Raw genomic sequence first — 21,956 nt, forward strand, 5'->3', positions numbered from 1 at the left:
TGCTTGTTTAAGAAAAAGAACATTACTAATGAAGTGTCCAGTGTTCCATGGAAACTCTATCCACAGTTCTGTTTTGATAGTTCTGTTTTGATACAGAGTTCAATGTAATAAGCATTTACTGAAAAAAGTCCTTTAGAAGATAAAAATCTAACCTGTAGAAACCTTCATTTGAAAATTTTGTAGGTTGTAAAACAGCTTGAAAATTTACTCTTTCAAATGTTTACTGTTAAGTTGATTTTAGCAAAGCTCATTGTATTTGCCTTCTCAACTTAGTGAGGTTTTCAGCAATGTGACTCATATTGTCAGTTAGTTGTGGCCATTAGCCTACAAAATCTAATGGATTTTTTTCTCAATTAAAAAGCTTACTGAAAACTATATAATCTTCTAAATGCGTATTTAAATGATATACTGTAAAATACTGATGTCTAAACAGCTCATTAGTGTTCTTTGAATCTACTATTTTTTAAAACAACATATTCTTTCCATAAATCCTTGTTGATCCTGTGGCAAGAACCATAACTTACTGCAATTTTTTAAAAGCTTTGGCTACAGTTGAAGATTTCCAGATTCGTCCTCATGCACTTTATGTGCATTCCTACAAGGCTCCTACTTTTTGTGACTACTGCGGAGAGATGCTTTGGGGTTTGGTACGACAAGGACTAAAATGTGAAGGTAAGTCCATGATTTTTAGTGGGCTTTTTTTGTGTGTGTGTATCTATATAAGATGAGGAAGAAGAAAGTGTATCTTGCTTGGTATGTTAGCATGTGATAAATGCAGTATTTCATAGAGTTGGAAGGGGTTGTGCATCAGGAAACCCGAGTTCTGACCCTGGCTTTAATGCAAACTGCATGTGACCTTGGGCAAATGACTTAAGAAGCGTTCTTGTTTCCCACTTTGAAAAAAAACAACAGCTAGCTTACAAGCGTATGTTCTTTGCACAAGAAGCATGTACTTTGGAGAGACTCCCGAAGGGGAATCCCTTTCCTTATGGCCTTCATCCAGCTGGCTGCGGAGTGCTCTGCAGCCTGCTGTCAGGTACTGACGCTGCCTGCTCACTGGCTTCTCCTTGGCTCTTGTGCTCCGAAGTCAGGGAGTGATGAAAGCTTCCTGGTGAGGGGAGCCATCAGCTACTTCAGAGTCTCAGACCTTGCTTACTGGGGACCCGTATTTTAGCAAGTACTGCAAAAAAAAAGCTATTTCTGTGGATTGCATCAAGAACGCTAAAAGAAGATAATTTAACAGAACAATCTATTTCTGTCTTTACCACTTTCCTGGATCATCTTTTTAACTGCTTTATCAAAATATTAGTACTATTTTTGTTACTTTGAACGTTGGGAGTTTTTTTGCCTATAAAAAACCCCTTCTCTTTCAGGTTGTGGGTTAAACTACCATAAGCGATGTGCCTTCAAGATTCCAAATAACTGCAGTGGAGTGAGAAAGAGGCGTCTGTCTAACGTGTCTTTACCGGGAGCAGGGCTTTCAGTTCCAAGACCAGCACAAGCTGAATACACATCCTCTGCCTCTGAGGAAGTATGTAGTGTGAAAGGGGAAAATTTCTGGTTTTAAATCCTTTCACCTCTGGGGAATTAGATAGTGTTACAGGTGGCTTATAATAAGTATGAGGGAGTTGAGCTTAACCATTATGATTTGGTATAGTTAATTTTTAAATCTGGTGAGTCTTAGGCTGTGACATTTACTGATAACTATTATTACTGTGAAAAATGAAATGGGGAGTAAATTATAACTTTTATGTATAATTTTGTTATTAGCCTGTCACTCATGGTTGTATGAACTCTGAAAACTTTGGTTTCAGGAATGATAAAAACACCTTGCCTTCTTTGTAATACAGATTCATTCTGTAGTTACGGTATCAGTATGGAATAGTTACTTGGCTAAAGCAGTACAAATTGTAAGCTTTTTTGCTGGGAGAGGAGAAAGTGTTCCTGATATACTGTTAAGCTTTTCAGAGTTAATCTAGAAAAAACCCCTAAGCCCTGTCAAGGAGGGTGTAGGGAAAGATGGGCTTACAGTAAAAACCATCATCCATAATAGTTCTTTTTTATAATGGTTATGAAAATTGCTGAGAGGTTATCGATTATACTGCAACTGTACTGGGATTGTAAGGCAGAACAGGCAATGATTAGATCCATTTGTTTCATTGCTGCTTTCACCGTGGGGTAAAAGCAGTGCTTTTGACACTTAGTCTTTCCTACTTATCTAATTCTATTACTTTACGTTATAACAATTCTTACATACTTACCATATTTTAAAATATAAATTGTGTAGATTTTCTAGTTCAAGAACATATTTTTTTTTTAGCTAGAGGCTACGAAGTCTAGTCTTGAGTCATGAAAAATGCTTACTCTGTTCTTTATAACTATTGGTAAGATTTATTCATTGAATGTAGAATTGTAACTATTTCTCCTATCATAGCATTTAACTTTGATTTCTACATGAGTGTTTAATACCTGTTTGACACCTCTTCTTTGCTATCCAATTTTGAATACTTGGCTTAGATGATCAGTAATGTATTATCATATTTGCAGTTCATCTTTCAGCAGTCTTAAAATTCTTTAGGTCAGATGTGCAAGGCCATGTTCCTTTACGTATTTTTTGTAGATGGTAGGTAACTGTAATTTTATCCTGCTGAATGTTCAGTATGATACTTAATGCCTTTTTTGTTTTAATTGCCAAAGCTTTTGTTTTAACTTAATTCCAAAGATTTTTTTTTTTTTGGGGGGTGGTGGTAGTTTAATCTCCAAAATTATTTTTTAGTTTTCTAACTATTTTTACCTAACTTAGTAAATTATTCAGGCATGCCGTACTTTGCTTTTTTAAAACTGAATAGCTTGAGATAGTGATTGGTTTGCCTACCTCCACTGTTTTCCATTTTATCCCCTAAATGGGAGTCTGTATGTGCTGTCTGTGAACCTTGACAGATCACTTAAAAAAAAAATCGTAAGAATGAATTTTTTGCATTTTAGCTTCTGTGGAAATAAAGATTCATACATACTTTCCTACTCTCTGCAAGGCTTTTCCATCTGGTGTTTTCTTGATTTTGTTTTATGATACCAGAATGTCCTCTTAAAGTTTCTTGGCCAGGTTGCTTTCTTATCTGTTCCCTTTGAGCCAGCACCTTCTTCCCAGCCCCACTGCCTTCCCCCTGCCCCCCCCCCCCCCCCCCCAAAGTAGAATCACAAAATAGTTTGGGTTGGAATTGAGCCATTGACCGCTATCCTCTGGATGCAACCACCCAACCAATTCCTCATCCACCGAACAGTCCACCCATCAAATCCATCTCTCTCCAATTTAGAGAGAAGGATGTTGTGGGGGACGGTGTCAAAGGCCTTACAGAAGTCAAGATAAATGACATCCATAGCTCTTCCTGTCTTCACTGATGTAGTCATTCTATCATAGAAGGCCACTAAGTTGGTCAGTAGGACTTGCCCTTGGTGAAGCCATGCTGGCTATCTTGAATCACCTCCCTGTCCTCCACAGCATAGCTTTTAGGAGGATCTGTTCTATGATCTTCCTAGGCAGAGGTGAGGCTGACAGATCAGTAGTTCCTAGGGTCCTCCTTCTACCCTTTTTAAAAATGAGTGCAATGTTTCCCTTTTTCCAATCACCAGGGACTTTACCTAACTGCCATGACTTTGAAAAGTCATGGCAGTAGAGCTGTTTTGATGCTAATCTTATATACCTTCTTTATTCCAGCGCTGCTGCCCAGAACCTAGTAAGAGGATTCCCTCTTGGAGTGGCCGTCCCATCTGGATGGAAAAGATGGTGCTTTGCAGAGTGAAGGTTCCACACACCTTTGCTGTTCACTCTTACACTCGTCCCACCATATGCCAGTATTGTAAGCGACTGCTTAAGGGCCTTTTTCGCCAAGGAATGCAATGTAAAGGTAAATGTTTAATTTTCTGCTGCAGCGATAAATTTCGGTAAAGATCTTGTATTTAAAACTCATTTCAACTTATGTTTTGATTGCCAGAAGGTTGTGTGCTGTGTAATGGGCAGTATAATTTCTGAAAAATTTTATATTTTTGAGAGAATTACAGCAGCCCTCATTTTCATTTTAGTAGACTGTGCATTGTACGTTTTTCTGAAAAATAAGATTTAATCACATGTAGATTGGGAACAACTTAGTTCTGGAAGGATAATTCTAAATTAATAAAAATGGGAAATGCTTCCCTTTGTTCAATATCTGTCTTCTAGACTCACCACTAAAGAATTTGTAAGTTTTCATTATATTATTCAAGTACAGAATACTGGTTATTATCTTTCAGAAAAAAGTTTGTACAGGTAGTTGCTTTTCCTAAACTAGCTTAGGCTTCATCAATTGCATAGTTTTTATTTAGCATATGTTAAGATGCATGACTTTGGTTCTCAGACTCTTCCGTGCAATTCCCATGGCATAACTATGACACTGTGATCTTCTTCTGGCTCTTTTTTGCTGGGTAGTGCAGATCTGTCAGCTTTGTTGCAGGAAAGAAAACCGTAGTGATGAATCATAAACACTAATATGGAAAGGACTTTCCATTTCTGTCATGTGAATTTGTCAAATGTGAGTACCAAAGGTCAACATTTTGAAAGAGATCCCTTAATACATTTTCAATTTCCTGTAGTAGGAGAGAGCAAAAATTGTAAGTTTATAACTGTTTTAACTTTCTTTTGACTAAAAATACTGCTGTCTCAAGTAAGGATGTAGTTTTATCTTTCATTTCTGTTTTTATTAATTTGCAGTCTTTGTAGTCTGCATCCTGAACTGTTTGATTTTTTTTTTTAGTCAGTGTCTCTTGGATACATGTAATACATAAATAATGAAGCCTAAAAAAGATGCTTTGCAGTTTTAACATATAGAGGCTACTGACAATATACAGTTGTGACTGTATATCCAGCTGAACAAATGGGGTTATCTCATCAGTTTCAGGGAAGTGAATGACACTAGATAAAAATAGCATTTATGTATGGAAAACAAGCCTAGAGAAATGTTAGGCATATGCACAGGACAGAAATAAGTAGATTAATAGGCCTCCATTTATGCAGTATGATCCTATATGTATTTTTAATATATCAGGAATTTACATCAAACAATCAAAATATTTTCATACTGCTTTCTCCTACAGATTCTTAAGGTTTCCCACCAACTTCCTTGTGCACATTCCCAAAGCTTGGGGTCTTTCAGCAGTCCCATGTTCCTGAGTACCTGTAAGAGCCCTGGATTTCTTGAATCCATCCAGGCTTCTACTTGGACTCTGAGGATGATCTTTGGGATGCTAAGGCTATATTTGTGGTAATAAATTAAATGTGCCCAGGAACTTTCCTGGACACTGAAGTCAACTGGGACAAAACAACCTGTGCTCGTGAACAAGCTTTCTTAGCATCCCAGCCTGCGTGGCTATATGCAGACTGCCTGTTGGGAACAATTTCATGGGATGCTCTGATTTATGAACTAGACCTGGGAACTGTTTGGGATTGCGCTAATGCTGCGGGCCAAAAACATGCTAGGGGATGTTTGGAACTGTTTACTGAACTAGAGAGTTGCACTGCAGTACCCAAGAATGTTTCTGGATGTAGTTTAATTTATTAGGATTGACTGACTCTTAGTCTTTCCAGTTCTCTGGTAGGATTTGAAATTGTGTTTCTTCCAGCCCCCTTCATATTCCATAATATGGACTGAAAATGCCACTATAGAAAGGACAGTTCATTGGTCTCCTAGGATACTTCCTTGCAGGCACTCGGAAGCTGAACAGGATTGTATTTTGCTCCAGGGTTTGGCTTCTCTGCTACTGTAATGGGGAGATAATGATTTTTCTCTTGTCTGGGCTTAAAAGGAAAGCACGATGAGCTTTCTTTGGATAGCAGAAAGGGGCTAAATTATTAGCCTGAAAGCAGTTGTGGGAGCAGTAGGGAGTTTTGAAATTCATGATGTTGATACGGAGTTGAAAATTACAGCAATGGTGCTAATAAAGGAAATTTAAATTCCTGTTAATACTACAAATGTTGTATGCTAGACTTTGTTCAGTAGGCTGCATCTGATGCAGAAATGGCACACATCCAGGTTAGACTTCATCTCCACATCAGGCCAGATCTGGACATAACATTATTCTGCCTGTCCTGTGCCAGCAGGCAGAAATGGAGCTTCAGTGTTCACCCAAATCTGTAATCTGAATGATGGGGGAAGTGGACTTTGGGATTTACTGCAGAGCATATTTGCTCCATGATATAGGTGTGTGAGCCTAGGGGCTCTGATGGCTGCAAATCTTAGGCAGCAGGTGGGGAAAAATGATAGAGATGAGACATTTAAATCATATAGCAATGGAAAAAAGGGTGTGGAACAGATGAGGGGATGGGAAAAAATTACATCATAATGGAAAAAATAACTACAGAGAAAGCTAGAGAAGTTAGAAAACTGTTTTGTACTGGAAGAGGAAGTGCTGACATAATAAATGGTGGGGCAAATCAAGATGTGGCATCAGGACAAGATTGTTAATTTCCTTCTGGAGGTGACCTCATTGGTGCTGTCTTCAGTTTCATGAAAATGTATCATTCTGAACTGAAGCTTGTGGTGGAAGTAGTGAATGATAGAATATTGGTGTCTGAGTAGGAATAAAATTCTGGTATCCTGGGCTTATTTATCTTCTGTTTTAGATTGCAGATTCAACTGTCACAAACGCTGTGCATCTAAAGTACCTAGAGACTGTCTTGGAGAGGTGGTTTTCAATGGAGGTAAGATGAGAAACATGCTTTCAAATACTGACAGATATTTGGAGGCTTAAGAAGATGCAATAGCTTTTGGTTCCCTCATCTTTGAATATTTTATGTCTTTTTGTTCTATCTTCCCATTTTTTTCACCTGAGATCATTGACAGTTAAAAAGATTCACTGTAAAACTTATACTCTGGTGGCCCCAATTTTACTTAATCAGTCTTGGCAAGTACAGTATGCTTTGCTTGAGGTTACTCAAGGAAAATAAAAAATCAAGAAGCCTTCTCAATGTATAAAAAATAAACATCTGTTGTGATCAGTCTGGTCATTGTTCACCATGAAATAAATATTTTTAAATGTTAATATCTGAAGACAAGTATCATTTTTTGTGACTTTCTTATATCCATGATTTTTAGTGGCCAGAGCTAGCCCAGCAGTTTGTGAGGTAAAAGAGAAAGGAGAAAAACAAGCTAAATCAAAACAAAAAACCTCACTCTCGTTTTTTGAAACCTCAGTTAAGTAAGACTATTTTCTGAATTGACCTCACAGAGTTGAAAGGGGAATATGAGGAAAGATATGTGGCAGAAAGTTTTCTTAGAAGTTCTAGATGAGTGTGTTAAGCTGATGAAATATGGGATGGATGAGCAGACAGTGAGGTGGATTGAAAGTTGGTTGAATGGGTGGGCCTAGAGTGTGGTGATCAGTGGCATGCAGTCTTGTTGGAGGTTGGTAACTAGTGGTGTGCCCCATGGGCCAATACTGGGTCCAGTCCTATTCAACATCTTCATTAATGATTTGGACGATGGGGCAGAGCGTACCCTCAGCAAGTTTGCTGATGACTGGGAGGACTGGCTGATATGCCAGAAGGTTGTGCTGCCATCCGGAGGGACTTTGACAGGCTGGAGAAATGGTCTTATGAGGGTTGCTGGACCAGGTAACCTCCAGATGTCCCCTCCAACTTCAACCATTCTGTCATTGTGTTGATCCTTAGCATGTATATTTTTGAGGAGAATAAAATTGATGACATGCAGCAGATCGCACCAAACTCTACAAGCTGATTCAGAGGCCTGGGCAGCAGCCCTGTTAGCCAGTGGGTCCGTTGCCGTTGCACAGCATGTCCCATCCATTCATGCCTGCCTTCTACAGCTCCAGGGCTCATGCCCGGGTCTTGAGATTGGTGGCCATGAGCAATAACGTGCAACATGTTGTTGCTGCAGCCTGCTTTCACCAGCCTTGTGATGCTAAGCTGCTAGAGTAATAGTTTGGGAACTACAGTTTCAGACAATTTTTCCGTGGACATAAGGAGTCACTTATTTTTTTTGTTCTTTCTCCCACCCTTAATTTGAGCTCTCCTCAGACAAAACAAAAAAACCCAAACAAACAAAAAGACCAAAAAAACCCCGAAAAGGCTACAGTTGAAGGTATTCGTATGTCTTAATTCTTTGTTTTCCAACAAGCGCAAGTTGTACAGCTTTTGGAAACTTTAAACTTCTGCCAGCAGAGAGTTAGATGCAAATAAGAACTGTTGTGCTTTTCTCTTTTCCTGCAATACCACGACCCACTTTTTCTCTCTTACTTTTGCTGTTATGGACTACAAGGGCAGTGAGAAGAATTGGGTTTCTGTTGTTGGAGAATTTCATTTGCACAGGAATAATTCTCTGGGTCATTTGTAGCCATCGAAAGGTTACTTTGTACTTTTGTGGAATGGTATTACTTAATGATGTTTAGGTTTAGGCCTTAATCTTTTCGCTCCATTTCTTTCAATATGATTCTTGTTTTGGTTGGGTCTCTCTTGCCTTGGCATTTAGCAAAAACGAACTGATAATGTTCATTAGCACACTCTGCATCATTTGGCGAAAAATTGAGGATTTTGTGTATTCTGATTGTACTTTTATGTTTACTTGCATTAATGTGAACTGAAGAAGCAATTTTGTGGAGTTTTTTGGGAGGTTTTTTGATTTTTTTAGTTGTGTATTTGAAGTAATATCTAAATCCTGTGTTATTTCCAGAACCTGCTAGCCCAGGCCAGGACTTGGACATGCCAATGGAAGTTGATAGCAGTGAAATGAACAGTGATGGTAGTCGGGGTCTAGATGATGCTGAAGAGCCCTCTCCTCCAGAGGACAAAATCTTCTTTATGGATCCATCTGACCTTGATGCAGATAAAGATGAGGAAGCTGTCAAAACCATCAGGTAAGTCATAAGGTAGATTTCTTTGTTCTGGATGTACTTTACTCAAAATTTTGAAGTAAAACTTTGAATAAAGCACTTCTGATTAACCCGGTTTTATAGCTTAAAGTTACTTTTTTTTTTTTTTCATTTGTGTTTGGGTTTTTTTAACTTGAAAATGCTTTGTAAAGTTATCCTGTTCCAAGCAAATCTGAAACATAAATAAAATAATATAGTCTCTTCTAATTGGAAAAAGTGCTGTGCTATGACTATTATCAAAGAAATAAAGCCAGATTATCATAACATGGTAAAATTTATGGCTTAACTTAATATGGCTAAGACATGACTAAGATCTTTGACTTTAGCCTGATTTAGTTACTGTTACACATGTGTTGATTTAAAAGGAATTACTTGAGATATTTTAATGTTCACATCACAGTTTATACGTGTTTTAGGCAGAAGTTTGATTTATATAACTTGAATGTGATTTTTCTGAAGTCTTCTATCCGATAACTGTTAGCATAGTTCGTTTAATCAAATTTGATCTTTTTACTTTCTGTATTATGCTGAATAGTGTTACCCTGATTTTCTTAATTCATTCTTAATAATGTAAGAGCAGTTGTATTAGCTCAAACCAAAGGTCATTTTAGCTCAGCGCTTAATAGCAAATATGTGAGGAAGGGCATATAGTGATACCTTCTCAACTTTCAGTGATTTATAGCTCAAGGACTTCCTGAGTTGGAAGTAGCATCTTTTTTGTGTTCCACCTCTAGGTAGGATTTTTCTATTTATTTCTAATTGCATTTGAAGCAATTAAAAGTTGGGGGTTTTTGGCATGCACAGTATCCTGTGGCAGCCAATTCTACAGTGTACACAACTGTGTGCTGTGTTAAAGCATCCTTACGTTTTTGGTTTTGAATCTGCATGTGATTTTGTGCCATGTGTTTACAAACATTTCTGTTAGTGCCACATGTAGGAGCTCTAGTGTTAAGCAGGCAACTTAGTGGTTCACTCCATCTTCAGCGCTATTAAAACCAGTATGTTTAACTAATGACTATGTCAGAATGCTAGAGATTGTCAGATCTTTGACTGCAGGACAGTTAATATCCCTGAGCATTGATAACATTTCCTAGTGCAGCTGTGATTTGAATTAAGATGCCCCTGTTGATATTTTCAAAATTAAAAGTATGCTTAGCTAGAGACCTTTAGTGTAATAACAATATGAAGTAGCAGCATAGTCAGCTGACACAGACAAGAAAAAATAATAGCAATGCTGATGATGTAATTACATTTTTGTGCTGGATTAAGACCAGCAGTCTCAGCTAAATGTTTTGAGAGAGGGTGATTTCTGTAGGTGTCCTCATTCCAGTGTGTTTCTTCTGTGTTGCATAGAGTAATTTAAGCACTGCAATACATGGACTAGGAGAGGTAGTGGAAGCTCAGATACCTTATCAATTTCATCTTTCATTGAAATAATTTGTATGGGAAGAAAAGGTTCCTGAAAATTATGGGTTAAATGTGTAGTACCAGTATAACTGCAGTACTGTTGTATTTTAACTTGTTAAATATTAACTGTTCTATCTTTAGTCCTTCAACAAGCAATAATATTCCTCTCATGAGAGTTGTACAGTCGATCAAGCACACAAAGAGGAAGAGCAGTACAATGGTTAAGGAAGGATGGATGGTCCACTATACTAGTAGAGACAATCTGGTCAGTGACTTTAGTTTCTTCCTACATTAAGTTAAATTATTTCTCCAACCAAGTGTATTTTATTTCTTTTATTTAGATATTTTGATTTACAGGATCATTTGAAAGAACTTACCTGTTATGTTCATTATAAAGAAATCTGGTGCAAAGGAGAAACTGTAGTTTATTCAAATACTTCATGTAGTGATTCAACAGTACTTTTTCTTCTCCCTTTTAAGAAGGAGAAGCATCTCTAAGTTGTCTCAAATGAATTGCATGTTTAAGATATCAGCTTTCCTGAGATAATACTTTGGAATAATTTGCTTATGTCTTCTTTCTGTTTAGCAATTGAACTAAATATTTGTATTAGAGTTTTGATTCAACTACATGTAAAGGTGGAAATCATTATAAAATGCTGAGTACTGAAATGCTTGACACTATTATTCTAATGATCTAGGAATGGGAATTCCATTTAGTTAAATCCATTCATGTCCTGGCTTTCTGTGTCTAACTCCTACAGGTAGTCTTAGATTCCCCATAATTGAAGTGATCTAAGCTCTGCTGCTTTATGTGTCAAACTAGTGTCATCCCAGGCCAGAGTTAAAAGTCTTGGATTTTTTGTCACAGAAAAATGAAAATTGTTTTCTAACTATAAGTGCATGGTGCAAGCAAAGTAAGTTAGAGTTATACAGCCATATTAGCTTTCTAAAAGCTGCTTTGTTTTGAGGAACGTTCCTCTGCTTAAAATTACAAGAGTTATGTGCAACAGCTTATTCATACTACTTTTAAGTGGAGACAATATTTCTCACTGGTGGAGACTTCCAGAAAATGGCTATTTAGCTTGTCTTGGTTTTTATTTTTCCCCAAGACATGCTGTCCACTTGAATCTCATAATCTGTCTTGTCACTGTGTGCTTTTGACTTTCTAGAACTCTGATGACAAAAGAATTAAGGACTTTTAAGGCTTACTTAGTCCTTGAACTCACGTAATGTTGGTGTGAGGGCACAGAGGGAGAAACCACAACTCCCTCAGTTGTTAATAAATTAAAATAATTCAGGTTTTGTGAGCACATGCACCTGGAGTGAAACTTGTGTGGGTAAGTGTTTTTCTTGTATGCGATAACAGCTGTTGTCACTGCTGTTGCTGTGAAGTGAGTGATATTTTTTTCTGGTTTGTGGAAATAATTTTATGAGCCTCTTCCTGAGTTCAAAAAAATCTTTATTCCCAAAGTGTGTATTTTCATGTGTCTAGTCTAAGATGCAACTGTAGATTAACATGAGTTGATTATTTTAGTAATTTAAAGCATTTCTTATTTAAATAATCAGATAACAAAAGCCATACCAGTGATTTATTCCTTACATTATTATGCTGTGCATGTTGTAGAGAAAAAGACATTATTGGAGACTGGACAGCAAATGCCTCACGCTATTTCAAAATGAATCTGGAACAAAATATTACAAGGTAATGAACGATGAGTAATAATTATGTTGCATTTGATTTACTCGGTACTTTATAGATCTGAAATCTTCTTGTGAGCAGTTTAAGTATTATCTCCATTTCTCCATCTCTTTTTAATCAAAACTGTGACAGGTTTATGATTGGCCAAAGCTTGTAAGTGAGAAGGACTAACTCTGAGAAGTTGCTTGCAGTTCCTGTTCTAATCCTCTTGAGTATGTCTCTCCTTACATTTTATGTGTACTGTACTCTTGAATTGCCTAGCATATTAAGCTTTCTTCACAATTATCAGAGAATTTGTTTGGCTGCCAGTCTAATGAAGGCTAGGATTTTTGCATTCTAAAAATAGTAGCTGAAAGTTTGCATGCTTATGTATTTTATTTCGAGGTTCCCATAATTAAATTATTCCCAACTGTACAAATGAAAATTGCAAGCAAGATTTAGAGGAAAATTTACTGTGCAGCCTGGTGTTATATGAATGGAACTTAGCAATAAGTTTAGTATATTGTTAATACAGTAATGTGTTCAGTGGTGGAATATTCAGAAAATGTGTTCAGATGCATAAACAGGATTTTTCCCTTTCTTGTCTTACACTTTTAGGTGGGGGTCCAAATCTTGCAGCTTCTTCCTTTATAACATCTCTAAGATCAAGCCTTTTCTCTGTACACCCAGCTAAACTTGCCCAGATCCTTTTCATCCCTATCTTGACCAGTGCAGTCTCTTCTTCTCAGACCTCCCTGATATTTGTATTGCCCTGTGCATTCAAAACACAGCTGGTAAAATATGTTCCTTGCTTGTTGCTCCGTTATGTCACTGCTTTTAGTCCTTTGACTTGCCCCTTTGTGCCCCTCTTTAACTGCTTAAATCTCAGGTTATTTGTCTTTGCTGTTAGAATCATTCACGGTTGCTGCCTTTACATTTATTTGCTCTTCATCTTAATCGGCTACTGTCTCTTACCCTCCTAACGCGAGCCTGGTGTTCACCTGCTTGTTCACTACTCTTGCAAGTGATGTGCACCTGTACACCTTCCCATGTGTGTGGAATGTCCTCCTCCAGCTAGCGTGAACTTGCAACCGTTTCTTCCTTCAGATCTGTTCTCTAGTACTGCTTGTACCATGATCTTAAACTGACAAGGTAGAGGAGTCAGTAGAAATTGTTAATATCTGTATGAAAGAGAATCTTTACCCAAAATGATTCAGATGTGTGGAGCAGTGCTTACTGACTAGCTTATAAAACCACATCCTCCTCTTAATGTTGTCTTGTTTCCCCTGTCATGTTCTTCTCTAGCTAAGCTGCATAAACTACAGGGGAAAAATGGTTGTTCTGTAGTTGTGCATCATTTGTATGTGATGGGGGCGTGTCTCATGCTGAATGTAAATGGAGGTTGTCTGAGTAGAGGATAACAGTTGTATAGTGAGAACTGTGCTGGGGCTGAAAGCCTTTCTAGGCTTGTATAGAGAAATTCAGAAAACTATGGGCAGGCAATGGTCATGCACAGTTTGACGTTAGTTATGAAGCTTGGTGTTTTGTTATTTTGATACATTTGATTTCTTTGCATACACATTTAAGTTTTGAATATCAGTATATTAAAATATTGCGTGCATTTTCATTTTTTAATCTTTAATATTTTTCTTCAGGAGATTCCACTTTCAGAAATTCTCCAGGTGACTCAGCCTCGAGATTTTTCAAACGTGGTGCAGGGCAGCAACCCATACTGTTTTGAGATCATCACTGACACGATGGTGTACTTTGTTGGCGAAAACAATGGCAGCAGTCATCACAGTCCTGTTCTTGCTGCCACCGGAGTTGGACTTGACGTAGCTCAGGGCTGGGAGAAAGCCATTCGTCAGGCTTTGATGCCAGTCACTCCTCAAGCTAGCGTTTGCACTGCTGCAGGACAAGGAAAAGATCACAGTAAGCAGGCAGACAAGGCACTATTATTCATATTCTGAAGCTGCTAATGGTAGAGATTCCTTTCAGAAAAGTGCTTATGTAGAGTGAAGTATTGTCTGTCTATTCTCTGCTGAATTGGGTCCATCGTTTTCCACAAGTCTCTAAGAAGTGACATTCAGGTTCGAGGATGGTGGGCAAATCCTTTAATTTGTTCTAGCAGGAAACAGTAGTTAAGAATCAGATTTACAATATGAACGCATATTGCAGAGCTTTATTGTAGGAGCATTAAGAACTTGCACATGGTTGCTGGACATAAGAAAGGACCATAGTTCAGATATTTCTAATATACTTAAAATATATATATTCATATATATATATTTATATATATATAAATATATCTTATATACATATACTGTGAAAGAACTAAATTTGGATGCTTTTTGATGTTATCCCCTTTCTATTTTTTTCTTAATCGGTGAGATGTCAGTAGCTAAGGAGAAGAAAAGGAGTTAGTGATGCAATGTAAATACTGCCAGTGATGGAAAGAACTCTTGTTGAGCTGTGGTTAGTAATAAAAAGTACCCTGTTCTTCTTTTCGTGCACCTGTCCTCCCTTTCTTTCTCTGGCATAGGATCATATTCATTATCAAGGCTCCGCTAAACTATATATTGTGTTCCTTCTCTTCAGATATCTTGTTCCTTACAATGACATTCATTCACTTTCTGTACTGAGATTTATGCTTTCATTCTTGAGGTTTTCTTTCATCTTCCAGCTACTCCTTAATCTTCTTTTAGTGACTTTTTATTTTGCAGGAGATTCTGAGATTAGTTTCTCTGTCTCTGATATCTGGCTACTCTGCATCAGCAAGAGTTAAGAATATGTAAATTCTAGTCTGAGTTAGGGGCACTTTCTGAAAATGCAGCCATGGTCTGAAGTGGTAAACTATAAAATGCCACTACTGGTATCTGTATTTCATTACAGTGAAGAAACATACCTGTAAGATGATACCTCATAAGTAACCTTATACATATGTAAAAAGCCACTTTCAGTATGAAATTCTAAGTTCCAAATATATATACACACACACCCGCCCCAAAGGTCTCTTTGTTCTCTGGAACCTAAGGCTTACTGTTGCTGAGAGACTTGCAAAGACAGTTGCTTTTTCCAAAATTAATATTTTTTCAGATATAAATAATAACCTTTTTATATTAAAACTTGACAGTGGTAGGGAATAGAGCTGCAGGTGTAGATACAGAGAGGAAGTATCTTGGCATGTTTAGGGTTCTAGGAGTATAAGAAACTACTGTGAGTTGTGGAGCGGCGTTTACATGTTCTTAGGCAATGCAGGTTGGTTTTTAAACTCTACAAAGCCCATAAAATGTCCATTCATCCTTCTTCTTCCTACACACTGTGAGCCATGAAATGTATCCCAAGAGCCTTTAAGAAAATTAGACTTTTAGTTAAAAAAACCAAAACCCCCAAAGCCTCAAATATGTTAAGACCAAAAGAGGAGGGAGACAATGCTAGTGCTTGAAATACTTGCAGCAGTGGGAGTTTGTAGTGTCAAAATGTCCACAAGACAGTAGCTAGTCAGTTTATACCACGCTCTAGCCAGAAGGTAGCTAGGAATGAAGTTGTTCTTCCAGTCTGACCCATGGGAAAGTGTCCTTTTTGACCTCATACTTCGTGGTTGGGGTGGGATGTTTCTTTCCAGGATGTTTTTGAGCTGAAATGATAAAGAGGAAAATTAGTAAGCTGATACCTGGTATAGATTACATATTGAATCCTGGCATCACTGACTTCTTCAAAAGTGACAGTTTTTCAGCCCTTATGCGTTTCAGACACTAGAAAATATTTTTTTGGGAGGAGTAACCCAGTCTCTATCTACCAGATAGTTTATATTCTGTAGTTATCTGGGTTCAGTGTGTTCTCTTTAAACAGTTTCAAAAACTGTATCTTTACTTTCTAGTTACCTTGTTTCAACCTTGTTCCAGTTTGTGTTGACCTTAGTAACTTTTTTGTCTGCTGCCTTTCTTGTTTTCCCTTGTGTTCTGTACTGTTCCAATACAGGCTTGACCTGTCAATAATCAGTAGACATATGCAAGGCTGTAATTCCAGTTCATATTTCAGATGCAGTATTCAGAGTGTCTTTGAGAACTAGTATTTGTTGCTATCTTAAGCCTGTAAATTCCTTCTTTGAGATAAAGCACAAGTGGCAAAAATCAGATACAAACATTTTCTTTGTTCTCTGAAATAGTGTTTTTAAAACTCAACACTCTTAGGATGATAAAGGCTCTTTTCAAAGTGCTAGTAGGTCTATAGTATATCTTCTATCTATCTTGCAGGTAAATTTGTTCTACTTTTTTTTTTTTAAGTTAACATAACAAATGATAGATGTCCATTTGTCTGAGACACTTCACCTCTGTCTTGGAAGTCAAAAGAAAAGGATATTTTTGCCTTCCTTGATGTATCTCTCTTTGTCCATGCATCATAATGTTATTCTTGTAATGAAAACTTTGTGTCAACATCTGCCGCAGGCTGAAAAATTCTGTGTCTTTATCTGGTACTTTTACTTGCAAATCACACTTCCTAGATGTGCTCTGATATTCCAAAGATTGATATACTTCTGTAGATTGTCCATGAAACAAAGATTGTTTATATTGTGGGGTTTATTGCTTTTTTTAATTATTAGATCTTCTGTTGTTTTGCTTGATTTGTTTCCTTTTCTTATGCATTACTTCTGTGTATCTTGATGCCACAGAAAATTAGTAATCATATTCAGGTTATATGCAGGACTAAAGGGATCTACCTGGTTCTCTTCCCTGTATTTTTCTATATTGCTACCAGAAATTTGTAGTAGTTTAATGAACTCTGGTACAATTGACACATTACTATTGCTTTTGGTTCTCCAGCTCTCTATTGTGTACACACTCATACTGTTCTACTATTTTTGTAATCACCAATATGACAAAAATAGACAAATAATGCCAGCAAAACTCCCAGGGTTGTTTATCTAATCAGTCAGTGAAATTTGAGTTCCAGGGTATGATGTTTCTGTAGAACATCAATAAAAATTGTTTTGCCATGACTGGGTTAGAAGTCAGTAAAGGTTTTTTTGGTTTTTGTGGGGTTGTTCCCCCCCCGCTTTACTAGAAAAAACCTGCTCTTCCTATTTACTTACTCAGTTGTATCTTCTTTATTGCAGAGGAGTTATCTCTAAGCATCTCTGTTTCAAATTGCCAGGTCCAGGAGAATGTGGTGAGTCATATGCATTGTATAATAATAGTGTTTATTTACGTGGGTATTATAGAGTAATTGGTAGTAACGGTGTTTGGATAAGAAAGCAACACCAGAGTATTGTAGCTGTGTTATATACAGGAAATAATCTACTTACCTGGCACAGCTGTTAGTTTGTATGAATGTATGTCCCTCCTTACAGTGCTGATAAGTGGATCCTTTTCAGGAAAAGTTTGTTGTGTTTTTCCACTCCATTCCGGGTAATGATGGCACCATTTACAGAATTCGATTAATGTCAAATGTAAATATAGCTTAACCAGTACTAATTAATATACTCACGAACATTGTGATTACTCCTGATATTTGTGATTTCTTTTTTCCCTGCATTAGGATATCAGCTCTGTGTACCAAATATTTGCTGATGAAGTGCTGGGTTCTGGTCAGTTTGGTATTGTATATGGAGGTAAATTTACATTAGATTCCATTATGTGTTTATTAAGGTAGAATGTCTGTCTGCTTGATGTAATTAGCCTTTTCATATTTGCTTAGCTATATCTAGAATGTCTAGGTGAAGTTTATCTTGTTAAAAGTTCTGTTTGGATTACTGTGTCTCTTTGCAGTTTTATGTACTGTATTTCTTGCAATTAATTTTTTGCATTGAGAGTTTTGCATTGGCATCAAAATCAGTTTAGAATATACATTGCATTTTGACCACAGTAAAATACAAAGCAATCTCTAGTCTGAATTTGGCCTTGCTTAACTCTTTTTTTCTTTTTTTTAATTGCAAATTCTAACACTGTTGTCTGTATTGTACAGTATTAGAAGTCATGTATTTAAGGAGACTGTCAGTTATACCTGCTTTTAATGATATGAGATGTGGCCAAAGGCAATTAGAAAAATACATAGTTTATGCTTTGACAGTATTTATGCAAGCATATTATTGACATTTTATACAAACAGTTTTGCTACAAATTTCTGTCAGCAGGATAAAGTAGAGGGAGATTTGGTTTAGGTTTCAAATGTAGTTTTATCACTTCTAGTTTTTAAAAACTTCTATTGCAATGTATAACTTGTTTATAGTACGTAATCACAAAAAGAAGTAGCACTGGAAATGCATCAAATGAACTGTTTCTCCTTTTTTTTTTTGTTTCCTTTTTTTTTTAATCCCATGTGTTATGTATCTCAAGTATTGAGAAAACCACAGACCATAAATCTGGAAAGAAAGAAAGAAAAAGTGATAACTAATGATTTAAAAGTGGTAATGTTTCTGCTTCTGTCATGTTGTCTTTCTAGACAGGAAGTATTGTGGCTATGATTTTTCTGTGTGCCAAATGTGTAGTTAAATACTTTTGTCTACTACTTCTGAACTGCTTGATGGAAATGCAGTTTGATGGTCTGGTTTTACATCACTCTTTAGAGGGGTCTATTTTTTTTCCCCTCTGTATTTCTTAAAGCATAGTGTGAACCAAAGCGTGCTCCCTCTCTTATGAACAGAACATGCACAAATGCAGACAGTAGTTTAATGTTTTGATTTTATTTTTAGATATACTCTCCTAAATTGCCTTTTGGATAAATCTCAGCTTGGTATTTTTCATTCTTGAATGCTTATAAATGCTTATAAAAGGCTTTTATTATATTAAATCTTTTCACTTAAAGATGCCTTACAATATATAGGGTATGCATACGCACTTTCTTAAGATAAAATCACAAGCTGAAAGAGCAAGAAAAGAGACTATAAAAGAATATTCTTTTGCTGGCTCTGCACGCTATTTAATTGTTGCTGGTGTTTGGGGAGACTAGATGTGGTAGTAACTTCTAATATTGGCTTCTTCCGACCTGTGTAGTCTTACTGAAATAATGGTAATCAAATTTTTTATTTAAACTAATAAAGGTAAAATTAAAATTAAGTTGCTGACATTCTTGTGGGGTTTATTTTTTTTGTTGGGTTGGTGGTTTTTTTGAGGTTTGGGGTTTTGTTTTGTTTTTTTTTTTCTTTGGTGTGTCCTCTATTCTAGGCAAACATTTACAAATTGTAAATCAAGAAGTTAACAGGATATTGATACCCAGCTCCTGGGTTTTTTTCAGTAAGAACTTTTCCCCTCTGCTTTTCCTATTTTGGTTAGTTTTGAAGGGTCTGAAAAATGGAAACAGTAAAACAAAAATTCCTGACAGTTTCTTACTGATGTAAAACTTGCCCTGAAATGTAGTTAGTTGTGTTTTACTTAGGAAAAGGAATTTTCAAGCTGCTTTTCTATTAATCTTTCTTCATGTTCAATTTTTAGCTCTAGTCTAGCTTCTGTAGTTAAGTATTTTGTTAGTTTGGCAGTTTTGCTTTATGTTCTCTTGCAACCTAGCATTTGTCTTTGGGTTTTGCATCTAGCTCATAATTTATGGTATTTCTGGTACATTTCATTATAATTTGATGTCTAGTGGAGCCAGAGTTATTTTCTCTGAATTCAGATTATAGCTGGGTGTTGTGATTTCTAATATTTTGCCTAAAAATTGCTGATTTGTAACAGACAGAATGACAAAACTTCCCGGAACACTCTTTTGAGACTTCTGGCTTTATGCTGTTGTCTGTGACTGTCCATTATACAGCGTATACTTTCGTTAGGAGTAACGTAATCTTTTTAAAATTTGTTTTGCTCTCCAGTTTTCAGTTCTGTCTGGTAACCTTGTAAACTCTTTTGGACCTAGAGTGATGTCTCCGTTAGCGGCTTTACTTCGTCTGCTGGAGATAAGCCTGGTTTTGGCCCTTCATTTGTGATGGTGCATTAGTTGCTTGGCGCAGCAGCCTTTGGAGCAGTCCCTGTGCGCTGCCTGAGCCCTGGCCACCCGTACTGACTGCAGAGCCGCAGGCGAGGCCTGGCTGGACACTTAGCGAGGTGTAGCAGGGCTCCCCGCAGCAGTGCCAGCAGAGTCCTCTCTGCCGCTTGCACCATAGCTCTGTGTGTCGTCCCTTTTACTAAAATGGCTTCCAAGCTTTTCACTGAGCAGATAATGCCTTTTTTTTCCTTTGGTGAAGACTTATTTGTTCTATATTAGTTTAGTGTTAAATGTCTTAGATTATCAAGGTCTTGCAGTGTGTGATCCTGTTAACCTCTCTGTTGTGAATGTGATAGAAGTCAGTTTAGCAGTTGTGGAGAAGCTGGGTAAGCATTTACACCTACTCACTTTAGCCCTTGAAACATCCTATCTGTGTATTGCAGAATGCTTCTCATTTAGCTGATGCAGGTTGCAGTGAGGAATAGCATTTGGCGCTATCAGCCCATTTTTTTTCTTAGCACAACCTTTTAGAGCTTTTTGATCGTAACAGACTGCCTTTGGGTGTTAACGTGTTGTTGTTCATGGCACATAATTACTCTCACGTTCCCGTAGAGTATTAGGTATAATTTCCTGTGCATGTGGAGCCCATGAAAGTATGAAACCACTGGAGAAGACTTGTAGATCTTCCTTCACATTTGTCTTGAATGGTTTTGTTGTTGTTTGTTTTTTTTTTTTTTTTCCCTTTACATGAGAGGCAATATTCTGGGCGTAGGTGTTAGTTGCTCATGTACAAGTCCTTTGCACAAGCTAAAACTGCACCTAATACATCTAATGTCAATGTGCATACCTGATAGCAGAGTAGTAACTAGTTTAAATTTATCTAAAACAGTCTGAGGCTGATCACTTCCTGTTATTCACATACCAGTTGCAATTTAAAATGTAAATATAGTGATACCATACACTTTGTACAGAATATACTTGTTTCCCCAAAAAAGAATTTCTGCTGTAAAGTTGTATAGGTATGAATTGCTTCTACCTCTTGATAGCTGATGTTGACTGTCTGTTTAGGAAAACACAGGAAGACTGGAAGAGATGTGGCTATCAAAGTCATTGACAAGATGAGGTTTCCAACTAAACAGGAAAGTCAGCTTCGTAATGAAGTAGCCATTCTCCAGGTACAAAAATATTTTTGGAGCACATTGGAGTTTTGTATCAAGCCATTAATAAGATTTTTGTGATGTGTGTAAGTGCTCTGAATTGATTTCTAAATCTGAGTGCGTGATTTCTGAGTCTTTTTATAAGAGGGAGTCTTAGAAGAGAGGGAAATCTGAGCGTTTGGTAGAATTGATAACTTGGGGGTGGTTTCTATCCCCCATTGGGGATCCACTGAAGATGTGTACTTTGACTCTATGTTGTCTCCTGCAGGTAGCAGGAAACTCTGTATTATTTTTGACTGTCTTCAACTCCTGGCTCCTCAATCTATGAGTGTTATTCTTGTGTGTTCCGTACTCAAGCTACTGAGTGTATCAACTGTAAAAAATAATCATTACAGATAATTTGTGTTAAAACAAATTAGTCTCGGTAGTGATAATATGCATGTTTTGTAGGTTGATGTTTATGTTTCAGGCTAGTTTCTTGCCTCAGACATTTTGGTTTTTTCATCCCTAACTCTCTGTTTAACTGCTTTTTGATTTGAGGTACAATATTTCTGTGTAATTCAGCATATTTCATACCGTTTTATTTTAACGATGAACCTATACTACTTTATTTTAGAATTTGCACCACCCTGGGATTGTGAACCTGGAATGTATGTTTGAAACTCCGGAACGGGTCTTTGTTGTGATGGAAAAGCTGCATGGCGATATGCTAGAGATGATTCTTTCCAGTGAGAAAAGTCGACTTCCAGAACGAATAACTAAGTTTATGGTCACTCAGGTTGGCATTCAGTCTCCCTTTGAGAGGAAAAGCTAGATTTGTTTCCTGTAATTATGTGAGAATAGAGTTTGAAGAAGGGGTTTTCTGTGTTGTTATTGAAAAGAGA

The 21,956-nt window shown here is 37.1% G+C and overlaps 1 protein-coding gene across 6 annotated transcripts in view; it reads left to right on the forward strand.

Annotated features, from left to right (window-relative positions):
• The window catches only part of PRKD3 (protein kinase D3), a 47,038-nt gene that overhangs the window by 17,713 nt on the left and 7,369 nt on the right, over positions 1–21,956 (forward strand). For all 6 annotated transcript variants that reach the window (XM_075748846.1, XM_075748847.1, XM_075748845.1 and 3 more), the window contains 12 exons: positions 541–672; positions 1,374–1,531; positions 3,716–3,905; positions 6,653–6,730; positions 8,718–8,901; positions 10,465–10,588; positions 11,948–12,025; positions 13,657–13,933; positions 17,118–17,170; positions 17,540–17,612; positions 20,984–21,090; positions 21,689–21,850. In XM_075748846.1, coding sequence (XP_075604961.1) covers positions 541–672; positions 1,374–1,531; positions 3,716–3,905; positions 6,653–6,730; positions 8,718–8,901; positions 10,465–10,588; positions 11,948–12,025; positions 13,657–13,933; positions 17,118–17,170; positions 17,540–17,612; positions 20,984–21,090; positions 21,689–21,850 — 1,616 coding nt within the window. The remainder of the gene's footprint in view (positions 1–540; positions 673–1,373; positions 1,532–3,715; positions 3,906–6,652; positions 6,731–8,717; positions 8,902–10,464; positions 10,589–11,947; positions 12,026–13,656; positions 13,934–17,117; positions 17,171–17,539; positions 17,613–20,983; positions 21,091–21,688; positions 21,851–21,956) is intronic.

The sequence above is a fragment of the Balearica regulorum genome, chromosome 3, assembly GCF_011004875.1.
Source record: "Balearica regulorum gibbericeps isolate bBalReg1 chromosome 3, bBalReg1.pri, whole genome shotgun sequence".
Lineage (NCBI taxonomy): Eukaryota > Metazoa > Chordata > Aves > Gruiformes > Gruidae > Balearica > Balearica regulorum.